Here is a 12,619-nt window from a genome sequence, read left to right as displayed (position 1 = left end):
CAGTGCTTCCCCGGATTCATTATCTCCAATCTATCTGGCCAAGGTCCTGTTTGTATGTAATCATCTTCGTATTATCTCTCCCATTAGACTGTGTACTCCTTGAGGGCAGGCACTGAATTGTTGTCATTGCCCTTTTGACTTTCTTTGCATCCCTGGCACTGGACAGCAGCTCCATGCCTAACACACAGGGGCCACTGAATAAATGCCTTGTCCTGCCTCTGCCCTCTGCCTGAAGAGCTACACCGGGCCCCTGCCTGCTGCCCAATGGGCCATTCCTTCCACTGACCCCCCTTCTCCCCTCACTCTCTCTTTGCAGAACATGAACATCCAGGTGGATGACATTCGCATCCGAGCTGTCCTGTCCCCCTACCGGAAGCGCACACCAGTGACAGAGGGCTATGTGGAGGTGAAGGATGGGAATAGCTGGAAGCAGGTCTGTGACAAGCACTGGACCACCAAGAACTCCCGGGTCATCTGTGGCATGTTTGGCTTCCCCACTGAGAAAAAGTACAACACCAAGGTCTACAAGTAAGCATAAGCCCGAGCTGCTGGGGGCTCTGGGTTCCTTGGGGGATGTGGCAGTGGGGAGGGAGGGTTGGAATCTGGTACCCGCCCTTCATGCCTTCCCAGGTATCTCCCACCTGGTCATGTCCTTAAGGCCATGAAGCTAGAGTTGGGCTGAAAGCACTGAGCTTGTAGGCATAGGACCTGAATTCGGATTCTGGCTCAAACATTTACTACTCATAAGACTTTGGCAAAGTCCCTTAACCTCTCTGGGCGTCGGTTTCCAAAACTGTAAAATAAAGGAGTGGGCTAGATGGCTTCTGATGTCCCTTCCAACTGCAGAGCTGGGAGCCCAGATGTGAGTAAGTCACCTGACCTCTTGTTCAGGACCCTCTCTGAATCTCAGTCTCTTAATTTGTCAAATAAGAGAGGCAGCTATGCAACTCCAGAGAAAGTGCTGATCTGCCTTGGTAGAAGGAGTTTCCTTACTCAGGAGGTCCTTACACAGTGAAATCACTGGTCCAGTTTGAAAAATAATGAGTGAATCAGCCTGGATAATTTCTGAGATCTTTTTTTGCTTTTACTCTCTTAAGAGAGGGATCAACATGGGATCCCCACCTTGCCTCACTTCCTGCCTGCTCCCTGGTCAACAATAGCTAATGTGTAAATAGCACCTCCTTTCCAGGGAGCCCCTTCCACACTAGGACACCTCTTGGAGCTAGGAAGTGTCTTCTGACCCCAAATTCAAGTTGACTTCTTCTCAACTTCCACCCATTGCTTCTGGTCCTGTCCCTGTCTGACCCCTGATTGTGGGGCAGGGGAGAATCGGGGGAACAGACCTTCCCGCTCTCCTTGGGAGGTGCTCATCTCCCCATAGACAGAGAGGCTGGTGTCTGGGAAGAGTGAGGAGAACAGCTGGCTGCCCAGCTGATGCCTTCTCTCAGCCTCTCACCAGCCAAGAAAAATAAACTTCTTTTTCTCTGGGTCTTCTACAACTGTTGACATACATCCCATATGTACAAGAACAGACAAAGATTTTCCCTCTTCACACACACACACACATACACTGTCTGCACTTAGGACTGGATTAATAAGTCTGCCAACACCTTTCTTCCCTGTATCCTTTACCGTGTGTTCTCCCTTCCTTCTGTCTAACCAGAGCCAAGATGTGGGAGAGGGGACAGGATACTTCTTTGGAGGGGTGCGGGATGGTTTTATTAACCAGTCAATCAGCAGACAAATCACATGACCACAACACTAGGGATACAAAGACAGCAATGAATTCCTGACCTCAAGGAGGTTGTATCCTATTAGATCATAGGTTTAGAGTTCTGTTTGGGGACAGAACTGGGTGTGGGTGGATATTATGGTGGGGAGCTCTAGTTAGAGGCCATGGGGATGGGGAGTTGGCCCACCCCTGAGACTTCCTGGTTGTGTCACCCTGGGCAAGTCACTTAATGTCTCTGTGGTCTAGGTATTTCTCTGAGATTACAGAAAAAAAAAATTGCTGACCAGCATTGGTAGAGGGATTTTCCTCATCCGGGAGTACCTTACAAGCTCTGTGTCCCCATCAAAAACTTTCTGGAGCTGTCCAGCAGCATGAAGAATTCTCTCAAGTGGTTGTGATGGTCTCATCACTGAAAGTCACAGAAGGATTCCAAGATTTAGAGCTAGAAAGGTGCTCACAGCTCATCTAGTCTAATTTAAAACAAATTTACATTTTACTAATCACAATAGCCTCTAGATCCTTTTGGAAAATGGTACCAGACATATAGAGAAACACACCACAGGGGGAAGTGGATGCAACTCTTTTTAAGGAAGGCGTGTGTGTGTATGTGTGTGTGTATATGTGTGTGTGTTTATTGCCAATCATTTTGTTGGTCCTAGGGAAAGATCAGCATGGCAATGCCAACTTCTTCATTTTACAGAGGGGGAAACTGAGGTCCAGACAGGTTAAATGGTTTGCCTGTTGTCATACAGCTAGAAGTGCCAAAGTTGGAAACCCAACTTTACTCCTCTGTGCTAAGCTCAGCTCTCTTCTCAACAGCCTCACCCTGATTCTTCATATTTACCAAAAAGCAAACTGAGACCCAGAGAGCTGAAAGAGACATGACTAGTAAGTGAGCCAGGATTAAAGCTAGATTCTCTGCCTCCAAGTCCAACATAGTCAAGAGGAAACTGGATAGCTGAGTCCCTGTCATAGATGTGAGAGGGTATTCCTTCAAGAAAGATGGTGGGAGCCAGAATCAGCTGGATGACCTCATGGCCCCCTCCCTCCCCATTCCCAGTGATCTCATATGATGAAGGACAAAGCCATTATCCCCATGTGCAAGGCCAGTCAAAACCAAAATATTTCTTCCTGGGAGAGAGAAGGACTTCCCTCTCCATGAGAAAATCTTCCTGCCTTTACATTGTGACTGTTGGAACAGAGTTTCCCCTGTAATAGCAATTAGCTTGGCTTGTTTTCTTCTAACCCAGAAAAGCCAGATCTCCCATCAGGCTCCTGAGGGAGGCTCAGTCTCCTTCTCCTTCTCCACTTCCTTCCTAGCCCTGTTTGAGGCAGATGGTACAGTGGAGAAACTGCCAAACTCGGAGTCAGGAAGACTGACTTACCTTCCTGAGTTCAAATCTGGCCTTAGACCCTTACTAGCTGTGGGACCCTGGACAAGTCACCTGTTTGTCTCATCTGTAAAATGAGCTGGAGGAGGAAATGGCAAATCATTACAGCATCTTTGCTAAGAAAACCCCAAATGGGGTCACAAGGATTCAGACACACCTGAAAAACAACTGAACTGGGCATTACAAGGTTCTGTGTCCTGGGCCAGGGGCTCTTCGCTGAGAAATGATTAACGGATGTGGAGCAAATGGAAGAGAAGCCAAATTGGCATTTTCCCAAACTCCTCCCAGGGCTGTCTTTCTCCAAAGCTGCTGCTGGGCTTGGGAGGCCGGGGGAGGCCAGGGGTGGAGAGTCCATACCACCTTCAGCCACTGTCCTTGTTAAAGAGAGTGATTGGCAAGATGCCTGAGGGTCCAGGAGGCACTCACTGCCTTGGCACTGGCATCACAAAGACAGGCCCTCCAGCAGATTCCATTCTTTGGGCACTGTAGCAGGTACCCAGATAATAATGGTGACAGTGAATATAATTTCGATGGTATTTTGAGATTTGCAAAGCACTTTTCACATATTTTTATCTCATTTAATCAGTCCCAAAGCCCTGGGGGATAGGTGCTATCATTATCTTCACTTTACAAATAAGGAAACTGAGGTAAACAGAGGTTAAGTGACTTAAGCAAATATTGACTTAAAGGTATCGAGGACTTCCTAAGGAAGATGGCAATTTTACAGATGAGGAAACTGAGGCCAGAGAATGCTAGCTAGCATTTATGCAGTGCAAAGCATTTTGTGAATATATTTTGTTTGAGCCTCACAAAACCCCTCAAAATTAGGTGCTGTTATTATCCCTGTTTTACAGATAAGGAAACTGAGGCAGACAGGGAAATGGCTTGCCCAGGGTCATAGAACTAGTGAGCCACAGAACCCAGGTCTGTTGTCTCCAAATCTGCCATTCTTCCCACTGTACTACACAGCTTTAAAGCAAGCTGGGGATTCTTAAAGAGAGAGAGGAGGAAGGAGAGCATTCCAGCATGATCACAGGAACACAGAGGCTGGAGACTGGAAGGGACTTTGGGAGTCATCTTGCCCAAGTACCTCATTTCACAGAGGAGGAAACTGAGGCTCAAGAAGTGAAGCCACCTCCCCAAAGACACACAGGTGGTAAATAACAAAACAAATAACAAAGCTCATATCTTCTGACTACCCCTCTGGCACTAGCCCTAGAATCAGAAGGCTTGGGTTCAAATCCTGCCTCTGACACTTGCTACTCATATAAGCTAGGGGCTTACCCCCTGAGGGACTCAGTCCCCACTCCAACCCACTCAGCTCCTAAAATGATCTTCCTAAAGCGTGGGACTACCATGCCAGCCCACACATTCTCAGTAAACCCCAGTGACTCCCTATTAGCCCCAGGATCAAATATAACATCCTCTGCTTGGCTTTTAAAGCCCTTCACAACCTGGATTCATCTTACCTTTCCAGTCTCCTTATACTCTTCTCTCTTCCACATACTCAGTTCCAGATTTTTTTGTAATTCCTCAAACACAATTCTCCCTTTCACAATTCTGAGCCTTTGCACTGGCTGTGCCCCACTCCTGGAATGCTGTCCCTTCTCATCTCTGCCTCCTGGCTTTCTCCAAGACAGCTCAAATTCCACCTTTTACAATAAGACTCTCCCAGTCTTTCTCCCTCAACAAGTGCCTTCCTTAAGAGATTACCTCCAGCTCACCCATCTCTTGTGTGTCCAGAGTTGTTTGCTTGTCTTTCCTGTAGAGTATAAGCTCCTTGAGGGCAGGGGCTATGTTTTTGTCTCTCTTTGTATTCCTAGTGCTTAGCATAGTGACTAGAACACAGTAGGTGCTTAAAGTTAGTTGACTGATTCATGGATAATTCCTTTATAAGCACTTTAAGCAGCCCTTCAAGACTGGAATCCCCAAATGATCCTTCACTTGGAGTCGGGGAGACCTGATTTCAAATCCTGCCTCAGATACTAGCTGTGTGACCCTGAACAGTCATTTAACCTCTATCAGCCTCAGTTTCCTATCTGTAATATGGGAATAATAATGGCACCCATTCCCAAAGTTGTTGTGAGCATAAGTGAAATTAATTTTTGTGAAGCGCTATATAGATGCTAGTTATTTTTATTATTGTTGTCAGGATGATGGTGATGATGCTGATGCTGCTATTATGTGCCAGTCACATAATAAAGCCCTAGGGATAAAAAAAAAGGCAAAAACAATCCCTGGACCCAAGAAATTTACATTCTAATAGGGAAGCCTATATGTAGATAGATACAAGATACATCCTGGATGACAGACTGAAGATTGAAAAAGGTCTTGACTAAAGCCTTGGACCAAATCTAACAACATGAAATTGAATAGAAATAAATGTAAAGTCTTATATTTGGGTTCAAAAAACCAATTCCCCCAGTTCCAGATGGGGGAGGTCTGGTAAGAGGAAAGGCTGCCTAACAGATTTTAAATTCACTAAGAGTCGGCAATGTGATGGCAACCCAAAAGAACCAACGCAGTCTTGAGCTGCATGAAGAGAAGTGTAGACTCTAGGACTGGGGAGGTCCATCTCTCCTCTGCCCTGGTCATACCTTTCCTGTAGTACTGTGTGTTGTGTTGTGGGTACCACAGTTTAGGAAGGATGTTGATTGTCTGGAGAGTGTTCAGAGCAAGGCCAAGATGGTGAAGAGACCAGAGATGATGTCAGTTGGGATCATCTGAAGGACCCAGCAGAGATTAGCCAGAAGAGAAGATGGAGGAAGTAGAGGGTGGTCTGCAAGCATTGAAAGGGCTCTCGGGTGGGTGTGGGATCAGCCTTAGAAGGTCAGACCAGAAGCCCTGGAGCACTGTAGGCTTTACATCAGGAACCATATTGAAAGATGTGCCTGAGGGGTCTGTATCAGGACAAGAGGAAGTGACTTTCCCTTTTGTGGAAGTCTTCAAGCAAAGTCTCAATAATTACCCATCAAGTATGGAATAGGGGATTCCATTCAAGTATGGATGGACAGGCTGGTTGCTAAGGGTTTTTAAACCTCAATGATGTGTCTCTCAGATGCCATTACAGGGGCATTCTGTGACGTGCCACCATTGCATTAACTACACTGAATACATTAATGCTAGTGTATTAATGACATTGGTCGGGGTAGTGTTTTAAGGGTGTATGCAGCATGTGATAATGGTCAGTGTCCTGGCCTGGGAGTTAGGAAGGTCTGGATTCAAATCCCTCTGGTGTGACTTACAAGCCTATGAACCCAGGCAAGCAATTTAACACATCCAAGCCTCAGTTTTATCTGTAAAATGGGGGCAGTAATAAATGTAATACACCTAACCTCCCAGCTCTCCAAGGAACCTCTCTGACAGTCAGTCAGTCAGTCACCAAGCATTTCTTGTGTGACTGATTCTATGTTAAGCACTAAGGATACAAAGAAAGGAAAAGACACGATTACTGCCTTCAGGAAGTCCTCATTAAAATCACAGGGATAACATGCCAGCTGAGGTCCCTCCCAGCCATAAATCTATGCTGAGAGGCAGGGTAACACAGAGGGTGGTCACTGGAGTTGGAGTCAGGAAGGCCTGGGTTCAAATCCTGTTTCAAATACCAGCTGTGTGACCTGGGGTGGGTCATTTAACACCATTGTGCCTTAGTTTCCTTCTCTGTAAAGTAAGAGGATTGGGCTTAGGGGCTTCTAGGGTCCCTTGTAGCTGTCAGTCTCCAATCCTGCAGTGAGAGCAGACATCAGAGATTGTATGAGCTCTCATTTGGTGATCTCTTCCTTTGCTCTTGGTGGTGATGTCCTATGGAAAGAATGAGGGGACCTGGGTTCAGATCCTGCTTCTGATACTTGCTGCATATGTGACCTTGGGCAAAATCACAGCACCTCCCTAGGCCTCAGTTTCCTCATTTGTAAAAAGAGGGTTTGGATGGATCATTCTAGACGGATGACATTAGAGGCAGCTGGGTGGTGTAGTCCACAGAGCACTAAGACTTAGCAACAAAAAGTGGTAAATTCAAATCCTCCCTCCCATTCTGGGCAACTCCCCAAATTGTTGAGACTCAGTTTCTCCATCTGTAAATGCCAACCTCACAGGGAAATCAAATGAGACAGGGCTTTGTGAAGGACTTTGTCGTCCCTAAGTGTCAGAGAAAACTGGCTGTGATGATTGCACTGCGGTCCTATGGCCCCTTCGGTGCAAGTGAGATCCTGACATTCCCATCCCTTCCCATATGCTGTGAAGGAAGGGGACTGTTATTGGGAACCCAGCCAAGAGCAATCTGGGGAGCTCCCTCCAAGTGTCCTCACTGACATCTGGGAGACCTCCCTCCGGCCCCTCCGTATGGAAGAAGATCGGAGGGAACGCGATGTTCTAAAGCCCGGAGACGAGGACAGGAAGAAGGGAAGGGATGGTCCTGGTGCTCATCATACCAGTCAGAGCCACAGGCCTGCCTCTGCGGCAAGGATCCCAGACCCAGTCTCTTGACTTGTATCTTATTGACTCTAATCTCTGCTCCCGTCTCATTTGCTCCAAAGAGACTTTGGGAGGCAGTCCTTAGGTCACTCTGTCTCTGAGACATGCAGAACATCCCAAAGGGTTGGGCTGGCATCGGTCTGTCCAGGAAGCTGGGTAGATTCCCCAAGGGTGGCATTTAGTTGGCAAGGGTGTTGTTCACGGTTGTTCTGGAATGCTAGAGGATTCTGCAAGTTTGGGGGCAAGGGAGGAGCCTGGGGAACAGGCACAGGCATTGAGGAGTGAAAGGATGGGAAGGATGACTGAGGGTTCCAAGGTTTGACTCATCACCAGTGGACTCCCATCTTGTACAGGCAATATCCCCTTCCTGGGGCAAAACCTCTTTTCCCCCAAATATAAGAGCAAGATGGAAGCTTATAAACCAAGTCCTTGGCAATCCAGTTTCTCCTGCCCCAATCCTTACTGGATATTGATACCAGATTAATCTTCAAGCACAACTTCATCATCATCACCATCATGATTAATAATGATAGCTAATATTTACATAATGTTTTAAGGTTAGCAAAATGCTACAACAAGTGCTGTGATTATCCCCATTTGACAGATGAGGAAACTGAGGCAAACAGGGTGAAGTGACTTGCCCAAGGTTATACAGCTAGTCAGTGACTGAAGCCAGATTTGAACTCAGAAAGATGAGTCTTCCTGACTCCAGGCCCGGTACTCTGTCCACTCCACCACCCAGACAAAGGGTCCTCCAGCCTTTGTTTGAAGGCTGCTATTGATGGGAGACTGCTACTTTCATGGTGAACCATTCCCTTTGGAAAAGTTTAAAGTCTAATTTTTTCCTGATATTGGGCCAAAATTTGGTCTTCTGTGTCTTCTACTTTCTGCCCCTAATTCTGTCTTGTGAGACCAAGCAGAAAAAGTCAAATCCCTCTTTCATAGAAACACATAGAATTTAGGACTAGAGGGACCTCTGAGGTCATCTAATCCAACCCCCTGATTTTCTTCGGCAACTAAGGCCCAGAGGGGTTAATAATAATAACCATCATAACTAACATTTAGATTATGTTTTGATGTTTGCAAAGTGCTTCATTTAATCATTTCACTTGGGGTCCAGTGACTTACTTGCCCATGGCCACATGTAATAAATTGGCAACGTCAAAATTCAATCCCAGGTCCTCTGACTCCAAGTCTTATAGCATCATGCTGCCTTCCCATAACAGCCCTGTAAGAACCTGGAGACAGCCATGACAGCATCCATCCTCCAAAGACACCTAGTTGCTTCAGCCAGTCTGCATATGGCATGAATATCCAGGAGGAAGGAGGGGCAGTTAATAGTGTCAAACAGTAACAGATATGAGATAAGATGAGGAATGGGAAAAAAGGATTGAGATTTGGGGGGAGAGATCTACAGAAGCTGGAAACAATGGTTCCTAGCGGAGGATGAAGGAAAAAGGAGATTGTGTTTAGCAGTTAGGGTGTGTTGGGGACCTTGGACAGAGCCATTCGAGTTCTTCGGAGGTATCGGATGCCATATTGCACAGGGTTGAGAACTGAGTGGGAGATGATATAATGAACATCTTTGGAACAAAGGATGTGAAATGTGGGAGGGATCTTAGAGGAGTGTCCAGGCGAGAAAGGCTGTAGAATGGAGAAGGCAAGAATTGGACGCTCAGAGCACAGAATGGGAACGCTGGGAGGGTGCTTAGAATACAGAACTAGGATGTCCAGACTGGGAGTGCTCTTTGAACACCATCCCAACTTTCAGGGACCATTTTCACTGTAGTCTTTGGCCCCCATTGCTCATTAGCACAGCACAGGGTCTGTGGTAAGTGTTTAATAAATGTCTGGTGAATTAAGTTCCCACTTAAGAAAGGAGGGACCTGAGGCCCAGAGAGAGGCTCCCTGCCCTGTGTCAGATGGGCCTGAGAACTTCCCAGCCAAAGGTCTCCTCTGCCACCCTAGCCTCCCCAGACCACTCACTCCACCCCTCTCCCCTTCTCCCACAGGATGTATGCCAGCCGACGGAAACAGAGGTACTGGCCGTACTCTATGGATTGTACAGGCAATGAGGCCCACATCTCCAGTTGCAAATTGGGCAATCAGGCAGCCTTGGACCCCGTGAAGAATTTCTCCTGTGAGAACGGGATGCCTGCTGTGGTGAGCTGTGTGCCAGGCCGGGACTTTGCCCCTGGCAGCCTTACGGGCTTCGGAAAAGCCTTCAAGTCAGAGGTCAGTATAACCAAGCCGGCTCAGACACTTAGAGACCTGCTTGGTCAGGCAGCCAGGAAGCCCTGAGGGGAAGGGCCCAGGGAGGTGGGGCTTTAACCAAGTGAGGTCACTGGGGGGGAGGAGGGAGACCTGGGAACTGGGTGGGCATGTATTTCCCCAGGGGAAGGGGAAGGAGAGAGTTCTGTGAGTCATGAAAATCTCTGCTTATCATCATCACTCCTCTGCTCTTAAACCTTCTATGTCTCCCAGGACCTTGAGAATAAAGTCAATTATCCTGAGATCATTCTAAGCCTTCCATTCTAACTTTTGTTCCTTCTTACCTTTCCCACTTTATTTCTCACTATTCTCCCTTATTACACTCAATACAACAGCCAAATTGAGGAAGGAAGGAAGGAAGGAAGGAAGGAAGGAAGGAAGGAAGGAAGGAAGGAAGGAAGGAAGGAAGGAAGGAAGGAAGGAAGGAAGGAAGGAAGGAAGGGAAGGGAAGGGGGGAAGGAGAAAGAAAGCATTTATTAAGCACCTACTATGTGCCATAATGGGGCGAGTAGGTGGCACAGTGGAGAGAGCACTGGACCTGGAGTCAGGAAGACTCATCTTCACGAGTTCAAATCTGGCCTCAGACACTTCCTAGCTGTGTGACCCTGGGCAAGTCACTTAACCTTGTCTGCCTCAGTTTTCTTGTCTGTCAAATGAGCTGGACAAGGAAATGCAAACCAGTATCCTCGCCTAGAAAACCCCCAATAGGGTCACAGAGAAATGAACATGACCAAAACAACTAAACAATATATGCCACAAATTGCAAATAGTTTCATTTGATCCTCACAACGACTCCTTTGGGAGGTAGAGGCTGTTATTATCTCCATTTTACAGGTGAAGAAACTGAGGTAAACAGAAATGAAGTGACTTGCCCAGGGTCACATAGCTAGTAACTATGTGAGGCCAGATTTGAAATCAGGCCAGGGCTCCACCTACTGTGCTATCTAGCTCCTTCAATCTTCACCATTCATAAAGGGCTCTACTAACAATTTTGTTTCTAGGTGGTTTCTAGGGCAGTTTTAATGCCAATTTAAAAGGCTTGGACTTTTATTTGGTAGGCACTAGGGAGCCATGGAAGGCTTGGGAACAGAGGAGGCTCCTTCTGGTGTCCCAGAAATCATCCAATTGCGTCCCCATTGAAAGGTTGGCCCTGCCCCTGATGCTCCTACCCACCGTCCATCCAAGGGGATAGGAGAGAGGCTGCTGCCCCTGTGCCCTGTCCCCACTGGGCCTTCCTCATTCATGAACACTTTTAGCCTTCCAGGTCTCACCATCCTGCTTTCACCCACATCCTTGGTCCTCCTGAGGACAGAAAGGGCCCAGCGCTACCCAGTTCCTGACTGTCCCTTGGGAGCTGTCATCCCTGAATGATGAACATGAGCCTGAATAGTCTGGATCCCAGTCAGGGCCACACTGGAGGCCTGAGTTCAAACTCACCAGCTGTGTGACCTTGGTCAAGTGACTAACCCTTTCTGAGTCTCAGTTTCCTCAAAGTCAAATGGAAATCATAGTAGCCCCTGCCTTCTAGGTCCAGTTTGGTGCCCTCCAAAGACCCGCTCGGCCGCCCTACAGAGTACTATCCAGCTACAATATTACGCGTTTTTAAGGTTCCTTCCAACTCTGATTTTCTTTTTTGAAGTCAGTCTGTTAACAAACATTTATTAAGTGCCTACTATGCCCTAGGCACTGTGCTAACAGCTAGTGATACAAAGTGAGGCAAAAGACAGTCTTTGCCCTCCAGGAGCTCAATACTATGGGGGGAGGGAGGTACCATCATAATCATTAGTATATCTGTGTTATATACAGGGTGAGTGTAAGGCAATCTCAAAGGTGAAGTCACTAGCAGCTGAGAGGACTCAGAGAGGCCTCCTCCAGATGGAAGGATCTGAGCCACATTTTGAAGGAAGCCTTTGAAAGAAGAGGGAGCAGAAAGCACTTTTCTGGCCCTGACATCCTATGATTCTCTGGTCTCTCCCATTCCCTGACTCTCCAGCAGACATCTCTGAGCCCAGCTGCTGGGGAATCCCCACCTTCCATCATTTAAAATAAAGGGGTCAAGCTGAAACAAAGCAAGCCCATCCCATGCTTCCCCCACCCACCGCTAGCCTCACGCACCCTCTCCAGAGGAAGGCCCTGCAGTATTTCCCCCCAGCTGTGTTCCTTCTCCCATGCCCTGCCAGCTGACTCTCTGCCTAGGCCCCCCGGGACAGGGCATGCTGACTTTACACTTTGCCTTTGTTGTGATCTGGCCTGTAGGCAGCCTATTGGAATGGAGCTGAGATCTGGGCTTGGCTGTGGGGGAGCTCCAGAAAGGAGGTTTGGCCCAAACACTGGCGTGAGCCAGGAAATTTAAAACAGACATCTAGAGGGAGAAGACAGCAGTCTGTTTGCTGTTTGGGAGCCCCCTGGTGCTGATACTTCCCAGAAAGTCAGTGACAAGTCTTTGGACTCAGTTTCTCCATCTGTAAAATGTGTCTGTAGTGTGTGTGTGTGTGTGTGTGTGTGTGTGTGTGTGTAGTGTGTGTATGTGTGTGTGTGTGTGTGTGTGAACTAGATTGGGATTCAGATGGGTGTTACAGGGAATAGAGAGGTGAGCCTAGAGTCAGGAAGACCTGAGTGCAAATCCTCGTTGGACACTTATTGGCTATGCAACTCTGGGCAAGCCATGTGGCTTCTCTCTGCCTCGGTTTCCCCAAATGTGAAATGGGAATAATGATAGCGCCCACCTCCTAGGTTGTTGTGATGATCAAGT

General features: G+C 47.5%; 1 protein-coding gene across 2 annotated transcripts in view; it reads left to right on the top strand.

The window, feature by feature from the left end:
- LOXL2 (lysyl oxidase like 2) overlaps nucleotides 1-12,619 on the top strand; it is a 154,035-nt gene that overhangs the window by 79,451 nt on the left and 61,965 nt on the right. For both annotated transcript variants that reach the window (XM_069066818.1, XM_069066807.1), the window contains exons 4-5: nucleotides 317-528; nucleotides 9,609-9,831. In XM_069066818.1, the coding sequence (XP_068922919.1) occupies nucleotides 317-528; nucleotides 9,609-9,831 (435 nt within the window). The remainder of the gene's footprint in view (nucleotides 1-316; nucleotides 529-9,608; nucleotides 9,832-12,619) is intronic.

Source organism: Petaurus breviceps, unplaced genomic scaffold, assembly GCF_028583685.1.
Source record: "Petaurus breviceps papuanus isolate PSGF00001 unplaced genomic scaffold, PetGlider_PUasm1.0 139, whole genome shotgun sequence".
Lineage (NCBI taxonomy): Eukaryota > Metazoa > Chordata > Mammalia > Diprotodontia > Petauridae > Petaurus > Petaurus breviceps.
Note: the sequence above shows the minus strand (reverse complement) of the source record. Positions and strands in the feature narration are given on the sequence as shown.